The sequence below is a fragment of the Mustela nigripes genome, chromosome 14 (genome assembly GCF_022355385.1).
Source record: "Mustela nigripes isolate SB6536 chromosome 14, MUSNIG.SB6536, whole genome shotgun sequence".
Lineage (NCBI taxonomy): Eukaryota > Metazoa > Chordata > Mammalia > Carnivora > Mustelidae > Mustela > Mustela nigripes.
This window is the reverse complement of record NC_081570.1, coordinates 41,723,942-41,740,705: the sequence shown is the minus strand read 5'-3', so window position 1 is coordinate 41,740,705 and position 16,764 is coordinate 41,723,942. Positions and strand designations below refer to the sequence as shown.

At 51.1% G+C, this 16,764-nt stretch overlaps 1 protein-coding gene across 5 annotated transcripts; it reads left to right on the top strand.

Annotated features, from left to right (window-relative positions):
* Positions 1-431: 431 nt before the first annotated feature.
* Positions 432-15,664, top strand: CC2D1B (coiled-coil and C2 domain containing 1B). Of its 5 annotated transcripts, XM_059374732.1 has the most exons (26): positions 737-826; positions 1,595-1,718; positions 2,334-2,420; positions 3,965-4,109; positions 5,128-5,231; positions 5,609-5,767; positions 6,199-6,324; positions 6,494-6,653; positions 6,861-7,048; positions 7,221-7,296; positions 7,404-7,514; positions 7,595-7,725; positions 7,939-8,011; positions 8,217-8,347; positions 8,756-8,873; positions 8,958-9,130; positions 9,532-9,657; positions 10,152-10,210; positions 10,299-10,415; positions 10,719-10,792; positions 10,936-10,994; positions 11,218-11,269; positions 11,690-11,789; positions 11,956-12,046; positions 13,273-13,402; positions 13,635-15,664. In XM_059374732.1, exons 3-25 carry the CDS (start codon positions 2,355-2,357, stop codon positions 13,399-13,401), a joined length of 2,568 nt encoding a protein of 855 aa, XP_059230715.1. In that variant the 5' UTR covers positions 737-826; positions 1,595-1,718; positions 2,334-2,354; the 3' UTR covers position 13,402; positions 13,635-15,664. The 5 variants fall into 5 exon arrangements, with proteins under 5 accessions (XP_059230712.1, XP_059230713.1, XP_059230716.1 ...); XM_059374733.1 differs by lacking the exon at positions 1,595-1,718 and having other exon boundaries at positions 734-826; XM_059374729.1 differs by lacking the exons at positions 1,595-1,718; positions 5,128-5,231 and having other exon boundaries at positions 432-826.
* The last annotated feature ends 1,100 nt before the right edge of the window (positions 15,665-16,764 follow it).

Below are 16,764 nucleotides of genomic sequence, written 5' to 3'. Positions count from 1 at the left end.
ATTTTAAATGGTAAAGAAGGCCTCTTTGAAAATGACCCAAAGGCAGTAAGAAAATGGAAAAGTCCTTTGTAAAAGTTCAGGATTAGGCGGGAGTGCGTTGGGGCGTTTGTTTCACGTCAAGGTTCTCTGTATCACGCCTCCACCCGCCATTTCACCGTCCTAATCGCTTCGTGTTAAACTGTCTGAAGTGACTTCATGAAGAGGTGCCATCAACACTGCCTGTCTTAGGTACTCAACCTGCCTTCTCACTAGAAAAGATACATTCAATTGCTGAGTGATTCAGAAACAAACAGTGAGTCCCATTTTCATTTCTCTAGACTCTATTACAAAGACAATCCCGGCGCAGCAGGCTAGCAGAGAAGGCCCACCTCTGGGGCAGAGCCTGGGCCAGGCCCGCCTCCACGCCGAGGGGGCGGGGCGAGTGTGAGCGGAGCACCGTACTCGGAATGCGGGAGGAAGCTTGGCAGCGGAGTTGTAAATGTAGGGGCCTGGGACGCACCTACTGCATTTACGCAAGCAGCGGCACACCCCATAACCGCCTAACTATCGTCTCCGCGAGCGTCGCGCTACCTGCCCGAAGGCGCCTGCGCACTGAAAACCTCACGCTTCGAGTCACCTGTTGGAAGGTCACGCCCATCTCGCCTTGCGCATGCGTATTGCGCGCCTTACGGGCCGTGGAGTCACGTGTTAGAGCGCGAGCCGTCTCCCGCAGGGTCGCTTCCTGTCACGGCTGCTTCCCGTGCCGCCGCCGCCGCCCGGGGGCCGCGGGAGCCCTGGGCGGTGCCAGGCAGGATCAGGCCCAGGCTGGTTTCGGATCCGGCGTGAGGTATGCAGCGTACTCACACCCCGGCGAGGGGCGATACAGGGCTGCGGGGGAGATGGAGGCGCTGGGGCAAGGCAGGGCGGCGCGTCCTGCAGCGCGGCCGTGGGGTCCCTCGGCTTCGCCTCCCCTGCGCCCTTCGCTGTCTTCTGAGTCCCGGCCCAGCACCGACGCTCCCTGCCCGAAGTCCCGGACCCGCAGACTCGGCCTGTCCGACCTCGTTTCTTCCCTGAGTCCGCTCATTTCGAGCCCCCGGCTCAGGTGACGGCCTAAGTCAGCGAACTCTGACGGCTGGAGTCACCCTGAGCGCCTCCTCCCGTGCGCCCACAGCCAGCTAACCTCGGAGCCCTGTTGATTTTACCCTCTAAGTGTGAAATCCAGCCGCTTCTCTCCATCCCCGACGCCACCCCCGCGCTCCCCTCCGCTCGCCACTTTCATGGGGACCGTTGCGAGATGCTCGGTGCCAAGAAGGCTTCCAGCCTCCTCTTCCCGTCTGCAGCCAGAGGGAGGTTTCTGAATTGCCCATCTGGTCCCGTCACTTCCACTGCCCTCAGGACCGTGCCCAGATCCTTAGACTTAAAGGATTTCCCATTTTGCCTCCTGTACGGATTGTCAGTTTCTCATGTGCTATTTCCCGTCTCACACTTTTATGTCCCAGTAATCCCAGGTCTTTAGCTTGTGCAGATCAAATTGTTTCTTAGTTTGAAGCCATTATCAGGTTGTTACCTCTGGATTCCATAACCCTTCCTTACCCCCAACTTTTTCTTGACTCAGCACAAGCATCACTTTCTCCATGAAGCCTTTTCTCTCCACTGGATAAGTGGCGGCTCCTGGGGATACAGGGCCCCTGCAGCAGCCCTGTGTGGTTTTAGTCCACTGTCAAGGCTGTCTCCACCATGTAAGTGCACTCTGAGGGCTGAGACGGTGTCAGAGGCATTCCTGCTCTTGCAGTGCCCAGCACATGTTCTTTCACATAGTAGGTCCTGTGAAAGGTTGTGAGATCTCTGAAGCAGAACAGTCCAATAGAACTTTCTGTGGTGATGAAAATGTTCAGCTGGCCAGTGGAAGCCACTAGTTGAGGAACTGGATTTTAAATTTTAATTTAAAGTTAAGTTGCCGCATATGGCTACCATGTTTGACAACACAGCTCTAGAGCCATTCTGAATCCTATCCAGCCTTGCACAAACCTGGTTCCTGAATCTGCCTTCCTGTGCCGCTCCCCCTCACTGAGGCTCTTGGGTTTAAAGCAAATTGGTCAGTCTGATTCAGTAAGTTCTTACTATGTCCACACTCTCCACTTAAACCCATTAATGGGTGGGCCCCATCCCTTCCACCTCCCATGTTGCTTGCTCCAGTGCTATGATTCCTTTGACAGTATTCCATCCTTTGGTGGTCAAGATTGCCTTTCTTCTCTGGATTGACAGTTTACGAGCCACACCCTACCACACGTAGTGCTATTGGGGGTGGGGCTTTGTAGCCTGCTCCAGTCTGAGTCTCTTCCCCTCCCCATCAGACAGGTACCTAGGCTGTCAAGATGCCAGGGCCAAGACCTCGGAAAGGCCCCCAGGCCAGTGGCCAGGGTGTGGCAGCTGCAAAGCAGGTATGGATATTGCCTCTTCCACTCCCAGGCCAGTCTGGGGTTGGGGGCTCTCTAGACAGCTTGATCACCTGTTTAGTTTCCCCATTAGTCCAGAGATTTTGAACAGTTCCTCCTGGAGTTGGGAGAGCTGTTAGAGACCCTCTGACTAGCCCCTGTCACCCTCATGTGGGGGATGAGGTGTGAACTCTGCTGTGTTTCAACCCAGGCACCCTTCTGCCGTTGCCATCTCCATATGAGTGGTCTGAAGGGTTCAGGAGCCACAAAATTTAGGGTGTTCTGGTGGGGTGTCATCACTGTCATGGGTTTCTCATTCAGGGCCATGATTTTGCTTGTCAGCCAAGGACGCCAGAGCTTGAGAACTATGGCCACTGGAAGAGTTTTTACTGCTTAGGGACACAAGGCTGTGGCCCAGGTGGGAGACAGAAATCTGCCCTCCAGTCTGCTCCTTTTACTTCTTCTGGGCCCAGGTTCTGAGACTTCGTAGTCCATTTTTATTGTCTTAAAAGAGGTGGGTAAGGGAGCTTGTGGAATAAAGAGCATAGACTGAAATCACAAAGACCTTTATTTTAAATGCTATCTCTGGCACTTAGTCAGGTTCTTAGGGACAGAGTAGAATGGTGGTTGACGGGGTGGTGGGGGGAAAGGGAGTTGTTGAATAGGTGAAAAGAGTTCTGTGGATGGCTGGTGGCAGTGGTAGTACAACAGCGTGAAGGTACTTAATGCCACTGAACTGAACATGGGAAATGGTTAAGGCGAGGGGCTCCTGGCTGGCTCAGTCGGTAGAGCATGCAACTCTTGATCTCAGGGTACTGGGTTCAAGCCCCATATTGGACATAGAGCTTACCTTAAAAAAATAGTTAAGGTGATAATTTTTATGTTACATGTGTTTTGTTTTTTAAAGATTTTATTTACTCATTTGAGAGAGAGAGAGTGTGTGCAAGAGCCGGGGGTGGGGGGAGTGTTTCTGAGGGAGATGGAGTAGACTCCTCACTGGTCAGGGAGCCCAATGTGGGGCTCCATTCCAGGACTCCCAAGATCATAACCTGAGCCCGTGACCTGAACCAAAGGCAGATCCATAACTATCCAAGCCACCCAAGTGCCCCTTGTTTTGTTTTAAGGTTTATTTTTAAGTAATCTCTACACCCATTGTGGGGCTCGAACTCATGACCCTGAGATCAGGAGTCACAGGCTCTTCCAAACTGAGCCAGCCGGATGCCCCTGTTATATGTGTTTTACCACAATTAAAAAAAAAAAAAAAAAAGACTTAATGTCTCAGGATTATGGGAATTAATGAAGATAATCATGTAGAATGCTAAGTACATGCCTGACAGCTAGTACTCATATGGTCTGAGTAATAATAATGGCAATGGTAGTCTTACTGTGTTGTTTACAGTGACTAGGGAGATAATTTTCACAAAGGCTAATGTTGTAGGCCTCATTTTCCCTGTCCTCATCTTGGGCCTCACACATAATAAAGGAGCCTAAGACTGGCTCTGGGACTCGTCCTCATTGTGTGGTTCCTAAGAACCCTTCTCTTCTTGCAGCTGGGGCTCTTTGTGGAGTTCAGTCCTGAGGACATGCTGCTGGGGATGGAGGAGACTGAAGATGATGGAGATCTTGAGGCTGAACTGCTGGCCCTCACTGGGGAAGCAGGGGCCTCAGGCAAGAAACCCACAACCAAGGGGCAGGGTGAGTTTGTGGCACTGGGCTGGCCCATTGCTGGGTCCAGATGGGTTTAGGCAGATGGTAGAGAGGGTTCTCTCCTCACATCTGGGAGGAGCCAGTTAGATCACCTGGTCCTTCTGATATCCATCCTTCTGCAGCCCTCCCACCAAGAGGCTGTCTTGCCCTGCCCATACACCTGTGTGAGGGAATCTCACTCCTCTGACTGTGCATCTCTGCATTATGGACAGTCAGCAGTCTGATTCTCAGACAGACTCACCTCTCTGTCTTAGCCCTAGCCAGGGCCCATTACAGAGGAGGAGCTCTGCACGGACCACACTGAGCACATAATAAGTGTATAGAAATTGTGTTGAATGAAAAGTGGAATCCCCCTCCCCAGCTTGGAAGAGGGCAGAGACCTGAAGCCTGGGAGGATCTGAGTGTCCCACCTTTGTTTTAGCGAGAACCACCCCACCTTCTCGAGAACCACCCCACCTTCTCGTGCCCCTGAGCTGAGGACAGTGGGAGGAGCTGGGAAGGGCATCACTGGTCTGGGAGACCCATGGCCCGCCCTTCTCTATTGGTCCAAACACACTTTGGAGTTAGATGAGCCTGGTTTGAATCTTGGCTCTGCCATTTACGAGGATTGTAGTGTGAGGAAAATTAACATGGATATTATTATCAGTTTACTCATATAAAAAGGGGATAGTATTGCCTATCTTGCAGAATTATCATGAAGCTCCATTGGACATTAAAACTCTTTACATGTGCTAAAAGTGTGGTTGGGGAATGGATGGACAGGTCTATGAATAATTATGACAACAAAAAATGCCAAGAAGGGAGCATTCCCAGGAAGCTTCCCCAGCTTTTCCCAGGGTCTTTTGAGCTGGGTCATAAGGAAAAGCAGGAATTTTCCAGGTGGGACTTTGGCTGTGGAAGGGAAGGAGGATTCTATCTGGGTGTGTCTTGCTGGCACAGTGGATTGAACACCCTCCTCATGGACCTTTTCTGCCTGCCCTGACCCTCTGTGACCCTCTTCCATCAGCCCCCCTGCCTATGGCCCACATCGAGAAGTTGGCTGCAGACTGTATGCGGGATGTGGAGGAGGAGGAGGAGGAGGAAGGGCTGGAGGAGGATGCAGACTTGCTGGTGGGTCTGCCACGCTGGTGTCTGAGGGCTCTGTGATCAAGCCTGTGGAGGAGGCCTGGGGTTTGTTTCTGTGTGTGTTGTGAGGTGGAGTGAGTGCCTTGCCCTTCTTGGGCCCATTTTCCTAACTGCAATGTAAAACTGGTCTTTTTGATGTCTGGTCTGAACTATGCATTCAGAGATTTTCAGATTTGGAGTTTTCACTGTTTTGAAGGCTCTCCTTGGTCAGATTAAAAGAGTGTTTTGGTAACGAGGACGCAGTGATAGGCACAGTGACTGATGCCGGGAAATACTGCTGGGGGAGAGGGTCCTTTATTCTCATATGCTGTCATGGGTATGGCTCTGTGGTTCCCAAGCTCCTGAGACTTATGTCTCTCCAGACTGAGCTGCAGGAGGTCCTGGGTGCGAATGAGGAGACTGGGCCCCTGGATGATGATAAGACAGCTAGTCCAGGTGGCTCTGAAGAGGAGAAGGGACAGGAAGACACTGAAGCTCCAGTACAGAGAGCTCCGCTAACAGCTTCGATCCCAGCAGGTCAGGTAGGTTCTGGAGAGATCCTGTGTGCCTCTGATGCCCCTTTGTGTCTGTGTGTAACGTGCACGTTGCATGGCTTGCGTAGGAAGGCTGCAGTAACCCTTTCCAGGGTCCTCCTCCAGCAGCTTCTCCATGCAGAGGCAGAACATGAGAAACTGCTTGGTTGTTGGCCAGCCTCAAAGGCCTCTCTGTTCTCCCAGACCACCCCTTGCAGCCGTTTCCTAGCCTCCACAGATTGTCTAAGCCTCTGTGTTTTCCTCTGACAAGGCCTCTGGCCTCTCCAGTGCATCTTTGCCTCCCACCTTGAGGCTTTTAGGCTCTTCCTTCTCCTTGAATCCAAGAGCTCCATTTTCTGGGGCAGCTTCCTTGCAGGGAGGGAGCAGCAAGGGCCTAGCTGGCCCTGGAGTGGCCATGCCCTGAACTGAAGTATCTACAGGCTGGAGGGCCTCGGGGGCTGCAGGCTCTTCTGGAGGATCGGATCCACAACTACCGGGAGGCTGCAGCCAGTGCCAAGGAGGCAGGTGAAGCAGCCAAAGCCAGGCGCTGTGAGCGTGGCCTAAAGGTGGGTTGGGCCTAGCCAGAGAGCAGGGCTGGGAGGATCGGGGCTGAGGGTACTGGGTAAAGCAGCAAGAGGGGAGGCTTCCCCACCAGCCTTGTGAAGGATTCCTGGCCTGAGTTCAAGCAGGGTTCAGGCTGAGATGGCTGGCAGAGCTTCTGGTTCTCTCCTTCAGACTCTGGAGGCCCAGCTGGCTGCTGTGAGGAAAGGCAGGAAGATCAGTGAGGATGAGATTCCACCTCCAGTGGCCTTGGGCAAGAGACAGCCTGTCCCCCAGGAAACAACTGACAGGAACCCTGAGGCAGATGCCCCAGCTCCCTTCACCGTGGAGCCAGGTATCTGGAGACATTCCAAGTCCTGGCCCAGTCTCCAAAGCCAGAGTTCATGGCCTGCTTCCCCATCCTGCCACACTGTCCATTGTCATTAGTTGCACCTACTAAAAGGTCGTCACACCATTCACACCTGTAGGCACTGGAAACCCAGGGTGTGCACCTTCTTCTTCGACACTCATGCCCCTTCTGCGGGCTTTTTTTTCTTAATAGACAAGTCCTCCCAGATGGAGACAAGCCTCTTGGGTGGTCCTGGCATTTCTGCCCCACCTGATTCAGACCCAGACCCAGACCCACAGGCCCTGTTGTTGGCTCGACAGAGAGAGTACAAATTGGCTGCCCTGAATGCCAAGCGGGCTGGAGACCTAGACCGTGCCCGGGAGCTCATGAGGATCGGGAAGGTATGACGTCTGACTCAAGCTCTGTGTGCAACCCCTTGTTTCACTGATGGGGGCAAGAACCTGCTCAAGGTCACGCATATAGACTGAGCATGAGTGAGACTGGTCTGAGGGGGGAGTTTTTTCAGCAAAGAGGTTCCCAGTCTTATGCCCATACCTTCTTTTCCTACTGTAGAGATTTGGTGCAGTCCTAGAGGCCCTGGAGAAGGGACAGCCTGTGGACCTGAGTGCCATGCCCCCCGCACCTGAGGGTCAGTATGGAGACAGTGGGGTAGTTGCTGCTTAGGCTGGGATTGGGAAGTTTCAGGGCTGGGACTGGCCATGCACCTCCACCTCCACCTCTCCTCTGGGTCCCCAGATCTGAAGCCCCTTCCACAGGCTTCCAGGGCTCTCACAGCACCATCAGCTGTATCCCCAGCAGTGGAGCGAGTGCAGCCAGTGATGGCCTCAGACACTCCAGCAGCCCCAGGTAGGATGGGAGGGTGGAACTGCGGAGTGGGGACCTGGGGAGGGGCAGCAGAGCTGATGCCATCTCTTTTCTCCTTTAAGGGGCCCCTGCTGAGCCACAGACGGTGCTGGATGCCTTGCAGCAGAGACTGAACAAGTACCGGGAGGCAGGCATCCAGGCCCGGAGCAGTGGGGATGAGCGCAAAGCCCGGATGCATGAACGTATTGCTAAGGTGGGCCCACAGCTGCCCTGCCCTGTGTCGGCCTGTCTCCCCAGGCCGTTGCTCTGTGTTGCTGCTGCTAGTCTTTGAATCTCCATCTCTCTGTCTTTCTGGAGTTCCTGCTGCTTCAGGGGCTCTTTTTCCCTTTGGGGCTGCTTTCTGTCTTCCTCCCCATATAGAGCCGGCAGACTGCTGCCCACTGTAAGGCCCTCCCTTCCCTTGCAGCAATATCAGGATGCCATTCGAGCACACCGGGCAGGACGGAGGGTTGACTTTGCCGAGCTGCCTGTTCCTCCAGGTGAGTGGGGCTTGGTGTAGGGGCTTTATGAGGAGGTCTCTGAGCAAGATAGGGGGAGAGGGAAAGATTTTCTCCCATATCTGCGTCTACTCTGTGGAAGCCGTCCATCCCAGCCATGGCCAGAAGACCCAGCTAAAGCCCGCAGCAGCCTAGAGCTTCCCCAAGGCCACCCTCCCCCTCTGCTAGCTGTCTCTGTCTTGCACAGGGTTCCCCCCCATTCCTGGCCTGGAGCCCACCACGGGCACCGAGGACGACGCAGTGGCAGCTACTTTAGCAGCTGCCCAGAAGCTGGTTTCCGCAGAGGATACGGCCCCAGCAGAGGAAAATGAGGATGAGGTTTGGCTGAGGGCCTGAGACTTCAGGGGTTGGTTGGGGGGCAAATAACAGATGAGGGATAAACCCAGACTTGTTGTTCATAAAAACTAATGAGCCCAGTGAGGTAGGTAAGCTTTCTTCTGTTTTACTGGGAAAAAATCATGGCCAAGTGCACGCAGCTAGGAGTTAGCAGAGCTAGATTCAGACCAGCGTCTTTCAGACTCCAGGGCCCAGGTTCAGACTCCAGGGCCCAAGAAGGTTTTGAAGCTGCTTCCAGCTCTGAGATTCTCTAGGGCCCAGGAGGGAAAGCCATTCATTTCAGGTTATACAGCAGGTTAGTGCAGCATTAGGCAGAGAGCCCAGGTCTGGGAGCTGCCACAGCCTGGGCGGGGAGCAGATCCCCTTTGACAGCTTCCTGGGCACCTGCAGGATGAGTCCCCAGCCCAGGCCCCAGTGGCCAAGAAGCCAGCGAAGCCTGTGGTCCCTTCGTTCCGGGCCGTGCCTGAATCCAAGGCCTCAAGTTCTAGGGAGTCAGTGAGTCCATCTGGTGAGTTGGGGAGAAGGGGGCCGGAAAGGTAAGGGCTCTCATAAGGGACAAGCCTGGCTGTAACCATTGTCCCTTATCCTTTAGTGCGGGAGCAGCTCGCATTGCTAGAGGCACGGAAACTGCAGTACCAGCGGGCAGCCTTACAGGCCAAGCGTGGCCAGGACCTGGAGCAGGCCAAAGCCCATCTAAGGGTAGCCAAATGCCTTGAGGCTCAAATCACCCAGGTACGAGCTGGCCGACCTGTGGACCTCTCCAAGGTGAGTCTCACCTCATTGAGCAACAGGACTTCTTAGGCAGAGGAGGCATTTGGCAGCCTTAATAGACAGGGAACGAAGCAGCCACGTGGAGGGGGTAGGGTGCAGCTAGGATAGGGTAACACCTGGGAGAGAGCTTGTTCCTTGTGCTACTCTATCCCATGGCCCCAGGAGAGGCCAGGGAAGGCAGACGGGCTGCCTGTGGTCAGAGATGACAAGGCAGGGCAAGGCTAGTGGAAAGTGGAGCATTGTGGCAGCCTGGGATAGAATGGGAGACAGTGAGTTCCCATCACTGGAGGTTAGCAGACACTGGGGAAACATTTAGTTTGGATTTTGCGTTTGTTAGGCTCAGTAGAGGAATAATCTGACTTTTGGGGCCCCTGAGGGGCCTTGTGACCTGGCAGGTGCCTTCACCCTTGACGGATGAGGAGGGTGACTTCATCCTCATTCACCATGAGGACCTGCGACTCTCCCAGAAGGCTGAGGAGGTGTATGCCCAGCTACAAAAAATGCTTCTGGAGCAACATGAGGTCAGTGGACTGCTTGTCTTCCGCTTTCTGTGCCCACAGCCCCTTCAGGGAAAGGTGTAGTGCTCAGGTCAAACGGGCCTGGATTCAAATTCTAGTTCTTCTACTTATTGGTTGTGACCACAGGGAAAATACTTTGAAGATGGGAGCAAGAGAGAAGTGTGAAGGAAGATGGATGTGTGTATTTCTGTATGTGTATATCTGTCTGAACTGTTGCCTTTAAGTCTGTTTCTGAAGTGATGTTTCTGTTAGGTTTTGAGGGAAGAATAGGAATTTGCCAAGTGAATTCTGGGGCGTGGCTGTCCTTGAAAGAAAACAGCAAAAACTTGGGCAGAAAGGTGTGATAGAACTTGGGAACAGTGGCCTTGGAGTATGTGCTGGGGGAAGGAGGGCTGAGACTACAGAAGAAGGTTGGAGCTTTCAGAAATCAGGCCTCAAATGCCAACCTAGACAGGCTTACTGTGGGCTCTGGAGTCACCCTGGGTCCTCATTTTCAGAAGTGTCTGCTATTCTCCAAGCAGTTCATGCACCAGGGCAATGTGGCTGAGACTACCAAGTAAGTGCCAGGCCTGGGGCTGGAGCTTACTGGGTGGGGAGGAGAAAATGAGCCCTGCCATATTGATGGGTCCACCCATCCCTGTCAGGTTTGAGAATCTCGCTCAGGACCGAAAGAAGCAGCTTGAGATCCTGCAGCTGGCCCAGGCTCAGGGTCTTGACCCTCCCAGCCATCACTTTGAATTGAAGACGTTCCAGACTGTGAGGTGCCAAAGCCCAAGTGAAACTGTGGTTCCATGCTAGGACAGGACTGGGGAGGAGTTGGGTGTGGTTGTCCGCATGGGAAAAGCTCAGAGCTGTGGTGGCTGCAGAAGGAATTCCAGACTGGGGGGTCACGTAGGTCTGAGGTCTGTGTACCGGCTCTGCTAGTGTTCTCCCAGACACGCTTTGCTTCCCTGGGCCTACTCTCCTGATCACCTCCCAGCGAGGCAGGCAGGCAAGCAGGCACTGGAAGAGGGAACCTTTTCCTACTGCTCTCCTTCACTTTGTTCTTTTCTTCTTGGTTATAGGATCTTCTCAGAACTCAACAGTACAGAAATGCATCTGATCATTGTCCGGGGAATGAACCTCCCAGCCCCTTCAGGTAGTCCTAAGGCCTCGTCTGCTCCAGTCTCTTGCCTAGGCACTTCACCCCCGGCCAGTAGAGAGGAATTGGCTCTCCCTTCATATCAAGCACAGGGCTCCTGGCTCCTCCTCCTGACCCCAGATCCCCTTTCTCCTTCACAGGGGTGACTCCTGATGACTTGGATGCCTTTGTGCGGTTTGAGTTCCACTACCCTAACTCGGTGAGGTTCAGGTAGAGGTAGGATCCCCTGAACGCCCTCTTCTAGGACCCTGTGCTCAGTTTCTCTGCATTCCCTGGGAGGTCTGGCTGCTGGGAAAGGTTTGAAGGCCCCTGATTACATTCCTTAGAGGAGGGCAGTCACTTCCCTCAACACTGACTTACTTAGCCTAGAGCTCTTTGCCCTATAGAGCAACTATAGGACTTCTCCCATCTTACTGCTTTAGGACCAGGCTCAAAAAAACAAAACAGCTGTGGTGAAGAACACAAACTCTCCAGGTGAGGACTGCTTTCTCCTCCTGCTTGCTCTCATGAGTGCAGCACTTTTGTTTTCAGAGTGCTTTCGGGTCTTACCTTAGTTGGTTACTCAACTTGGGAAGTAAAGCAGTTGGGGAAACTGAGGCTCAGGGAGGTAGAGGAACTTGCCTAGGGCCCCACAGCAAGGAGGTGGTATAAATGGGACTTGAATCCAAGTTCTTCACATTTTGGTAGAATCTGTGTCTAATAAGAGTACAAAAATTGTGTGGGCTCCCAAGGCCAGGACCTAGAAACTCTACCACCCTCTGGTGGCAGTTACTCTGAATTGCAGGCAGAGGGGGGGCAGGGGCAGGTGGGGAGGCCAGCTATGAGCCTCTGTTTCCACTTCATTGGGAAATCTTGGGAGCTTGAGCCACTTCTTGTCTTATTCCGTTCTTGCAGAATTTGATCAACTCTTCAAACTAAACATCAACCGAAACCACCGGGGCTTCAGGAGGGTGATCCAAAGCAAAGGAATCAAGTTTGAAATCTTCCACAAAGGGTGAGGCCCTGGTCAGTTACGCTGCCAAGATGGCTGGGAGGAAGGAATAGCTTCTGTTGCTGCCCCTACTGCTTTTCAGTTTTCCTGCAGAGGGCCCAGTTGTCTCAGTGCTGCCTTCTTCCCTGCTCTTCCTGGTCTGATACTCTACTGATTCTTGGTTCCCCAGATCCTTCTTCAGAAGTGATAAGCTGGTTGGCACAGCCCACGTGAAGTTGGAGCGGCTGGAGAATGAGTGTGAGATCAGAGAGATTGTGGAGGTAGGATGGGCAAACCAGAGGGCTTGGCAAGTAAGAGCCAATATTCATTGAACAGCAGTCCCTATTGTAGGTTTCTGGTGCCCATTCATTATAAGACATGCATAAATGTGCTATAGATTAGGTGCTACTCCCTTGCCACAACTGTAGAGATTGACAGGGTCAGAAAATTCCATAGCAACACGGGACAAGAAGTAGTGATACTCTTTCCGCAGTATTCTGAGTCACCTAAGTTCCCAGGGATGGTGGATTAGAGGGGTTTTAGGGATCTGAGTGTTGCTGTCAACTTGGCATGCACAAATTCCTAGGTTTTGGTGGGGGCAGAGTTGTGTTTGGGGCAGTTGTCTAGCAGCATGATGAAGTGGAACAAGCTCTGGGCATAAAGCTGATAAGTAGTTCCAGATTGGGGACCCCTCCAGAATGTAGGTAGTCTGTGTTTAGGAATGGGCTCCAGACAGCTCCTTAAACTGTGAACTCACTGAATTTCACAGGCAGGGGCCCTGAGAGCTTGTTTCTGATGGGAGGACACGAAGGTCCAGCAAGAAGCATGTTCCATAAGCACATATATTCATGCCCCTGGCAGGCCTCAGCCCAGATCCTTGCTGATGCCTTTGTAGGCTGGGGCTTTCCCCACCACGTGAGCCTGCCCCCACTCCTGGCCTGTCTTGGGGGAGACGTTCTCACGCAGAGCCTTCTCCGTATTGGTCCTGCTGCAGGTGGGTGGGCTGCTTGAGCCCATAGCACTGTTTAGTGCTGCAGCTGCCCAGGCTCTGGCCAATGGGGAAATCAGTGTAGTGGGTGGAAAGAAACTCTTTGCCTGGGTTCTAGTCCTAGCCTTGCCACATAGTGGCTATATAACCTTACCATTCACTTCACTCTGCACTGTCTGTGAAGTATGGGCTTGGGCTTGGGCTTGGTGGTTTTCAGGCTGTAGCTTGAAGCCAAACCGTTTTTTCCAGGAGTTGCCATGGGGAAACTGAGTGGACAGAGCTCTGAGTTTCTCATCTCCACTTCAGAACATTGATTTTTAGTCAGACTTACATGTTACTTTTTTGTAAGATAACCTAAAACCACTAAGAAACAGGAGTGCAGGGTGGTCACAGAATGGAGACTCCTGTGTTGGCACTGCAGGACATTCGTTCCTCTCCTGACTTAGGAGCCTAGGGAGCTGTGTGCTCCCAGCCCCTGCCCCCTCTTAGTCACCATTTCTCTCTCTGTGGTCTGCACAGGTCCTAGATGGAAGGAAGCCCACTGGGGGCAAGCTGGAGGTGAAGGTGAGGCTGCGGGAGCCTCTTAGTGGCCAAGACATGCAAGTAGTCACTGAGAACTGGCTGGTCCTGGAGCCCAGGGGCCTGTAAGGTGGGCAGCTGCCTGAGTCCTTGAACCTCTGCCGTTAGATTCTTCCAGTATTCCCTTTTCTCATCTGTATGGACAACCAAGAGGAAAAACTTGGGTAGAGCTTGGGATAATTTTATCATGATCCTCAAGAGAACTAGAGATCCCAGATCTGTCTGCAGGAAATCTTCTCTGAACTCTTCACATGTTCGCTGTGGTTTAGACTTAACCACATATGCTTTATGCCCTCGTGCAGGAGACAGTCCGTCTCGGGAGAGGAGACAGGCCAGCGACTGTGTGCGGGAGCATACTTTTCCCAGGCTTTGTACATAAGGAAGATGCTGCTACACAAGCACCAAAGATCTGTGAAGTATGTGCATTACTGACCACACAGCCCTGGCCCCTCCCTGGGCCTCCACCACAGCAGGCTGGATTCCAGGAGTCCCTTCCCCCTTCCACTGCCTCCCTTTCCAGCAGGGCAAAAGTAGCCTCATTGCTCTGTGCCATGGAGTCTTCCAACCCCTTAACCTTGTGTAGCAACTGTGTGTAGCTTAACCCCAGCCCCCAGTTGCAACATTTTTGGATGTGCCTTTAAAAGATCTAACTAAGGGATGGGAGAACTTGAGGGTGATCGGGAATGCCCCCCACCCCGGCCTAGGGTGGGGGCAGGGTTCCGTGACTCCACTTGGTCAGTGGCATCCTGTCCCACTCAACTCAGTTTACCCCAGCTGTGCCTGTGCCTTGGCTCCTGACTGCTGCTGCACTAGCCTCCCTGCTTCCCAAAGCTCGCAGCAGAGGAGGGAAGGGACATTCAGGAATGTGGTCCTGGGAAGTAAGGGCAAGGATGCATCTCGGGTTTGGTCCATGCACCTAAGACTAAACGACTGTTAACTGGAAGGAAGAAAAAAAAAAGAAAAAAATATATAAATATATAATTTTATCTAGCTGTTTTTATTTAAGAAAGTAGGTCTAATTCATTATGGGATTTTACACTCTATATGCAGAGTAACTATCAAAGTCCTGAATAAAAGCCCTGTTCCCTGTCACCTTTAAAAGGCAGAGTGGCAGTAATGTTTGTTAACTGACAGAAACTGCTGCTGTGGCTTCCTCTCTGAAGGAAGCCTATGTCTTCTGCTGATCACCTAGAGAAATACCTTAGTTCCTTCCCAAGAAACTCTCCTTGGCTTTTTCTGAACGGATGGAGACAACGGAGGGATTTGTAGTTACAATAGATTTAGATTTAATATTCAAAACTGCAATATTCTACATTTCTTAGAAATAAACTTCAACATCTTTTTTTTTTTCCTCTTCCTTTTTTGAAGCATTAGGTTCTACAAAGCATTCCTCAGTATTTTTTAAAGGCTATGAGTGAAGCAAATACATTCAGCTCACTGGTCACTATGCATAAGCACAGCTCAAGGTCTGAGCTGTTTGTGTCTTTCCAGGATAGGGCTGGACCATGCTTCCTGCCTTAAGAGCAGAGCTGTTCATGGGTAACAGAACAGGAATGACAAAGGACTTATTTTCTAAAAGTTTTCTGGTCAGTCTTACTACCACCAAAATTTCTACAGATGTGAGAGCTAACACTAAATTGCAGTCATATCTGTGTGTCAAGCAGTAATCCAGAATGAAAAAGGTTGTTATTAGCCTTTACAAGGTGGCCTAGAGCAAAGAGGGGTGGTCAGAGGATTCCTGCCCTAACCTAGTCTTCCCCTAAGGGTTTGCACCCCACCCCATGCTTACTAAGGGGCCGGATAGACAGTTGTGATTATCCTCAGAGGTTCTAACCAGGCTTAAGAGTTTTTAAATTCACACCTCTGCTGGAAATGCCCTATTCTAATTTGATAGTAGTTTTCTGTGCCTCAGAGATTTCCCTTCACAACCTGTTTAACATCAGTCCGTTTTATTACCCTTTGCTTTGGAAAACAGAACCTCCAGGCTGAGAAAGGCAAGACAAAGCCGCCCACTGGACTTGGAAACTGAGATTCTTAAAAGGCCTTTGTTGCACCCAAAGCATGCAGGGGTCATGGCTGGTGGGAGGAGCCTGCCCAGCTTCCTTGTCCTAAGATTTGTCCTAATGCAGCTCCCAGACATCAGAGATCTGTGACTCACGGGCAGTTGGAAACAGGTCACAACCCCCAAATCTTTACATTTTAAATTCTCTTTTTCAATCTAGTGCAAGACGTTAAGTTCTTCAGCATTCACGAACTGAATAAAGTACGGGAGAAATTTATCTTTTTTTAAGAAATTTATCTTATTAAAAGGGCAAAATATTTGTGAACTTAACATCATTTTCCTTTCTTATAGTACCATTGTGAAACCCACCTTGTTACTTCCAGATGCTGAGCATGTTTCCTAAATATTGTGGGTAGCTCCTAAAAAATCTTGTCCCTTAAGGTAGCTCCTCTTAGAATGAAACTGTGCTGAAATTCGTAGAGCCAGGGAGCTTGGACCTGGTCCAGCTCCATCACAGACAGATACTTCCTTCTTAGGGCCTCAGCTTTCCCAGCTCTAAAGTGGGCATTATCATTCCTACTCCACTCCTCAGCCCTTCTGGCCACATATTCACTCCCTAAAAATCTGATTACATTATTAAAATAAAAACTACTACCACAAACATACTACAGAAAATGTTCAGCAGATTGCCTGATGACTGAAACACATTAGATGCAGAAATTATTCCCCAGGGATTAGTTATAATACAAGTCAGTTCATTTGGAAATTTTGGGCCCACCAGCATTCAGGAACCATAGTAGATGAGGGAAGACACTAGATGGGAGCCTACACAGGACAAAGTCCCATATTTCTGTAGCCCTGGAGACCAACAGGTGCTCAGAATGTGTTGATAAAAATACCTGGAGAACCTACACTGCCTAACATTTGGTAAGAATTCAATCATTATTTTTTAAAAATTTAGTAAGTTACCAGACTGGCAATTGTTTTCTTTGTAAGGGGCTCTATAGCTCAATCTTTATGTTCTAGAAATATTTCACTTATTTAGAAATGTGGGGTTTTAACCCTCCACTTTATATCATTCTTACAATATACAATTTATAGAAACAGATAAAACAAGGGAAAAAAGTAAACCAGCTTTGGTAACTTGATGTTCAACTCTACAAGATGATTTTACTAAACAAAGGATATTTTATACAATTGAGAATGGCCTTGACTATGCAGGGCCAGAGCTTGTCCTTAGTGGAATTCGAAAACTTGCACTGATCCAAAAGAAACAGCTACAACTGTAGCATGTACTGAGCATGAAGGTAAACTCTCATAGGAAAACGGAACCAGCTCCTGTAGAAGCTCTGCTAAGATATATGTAGACCATACTTGATGTTATTCCCCAAACACATGCCCCTATTAAGTGTTTCCTGTTCTGTCAGGTT

Excerpts from the sequence above, each read along its gene's own strand:
- CC2D1B (XM_059374729.1), top strand. The coding sequence starts at position 447 with ATGCGGGAGGAAGCTTGGCAGCGGAGTTGTAAATGTAGGGGCCTGGGA. Across the intron at positions 5,768-6,198 it reads CTTCGATCCCAGCAGGTCAG|GCTGGAGGGCCTCGGGGGCT; the intron begins GTAGGTTCTGGA and ends AAGTATCTACAG. Across the intron at positions 8,012-8,216 it reads CGAGCTGCCTGTTCCTCCAG|GGTTCCCCCCCATTCCTGGC; the intron begins GTGAGTGGGGCT and ends TGTCTTGCACAG.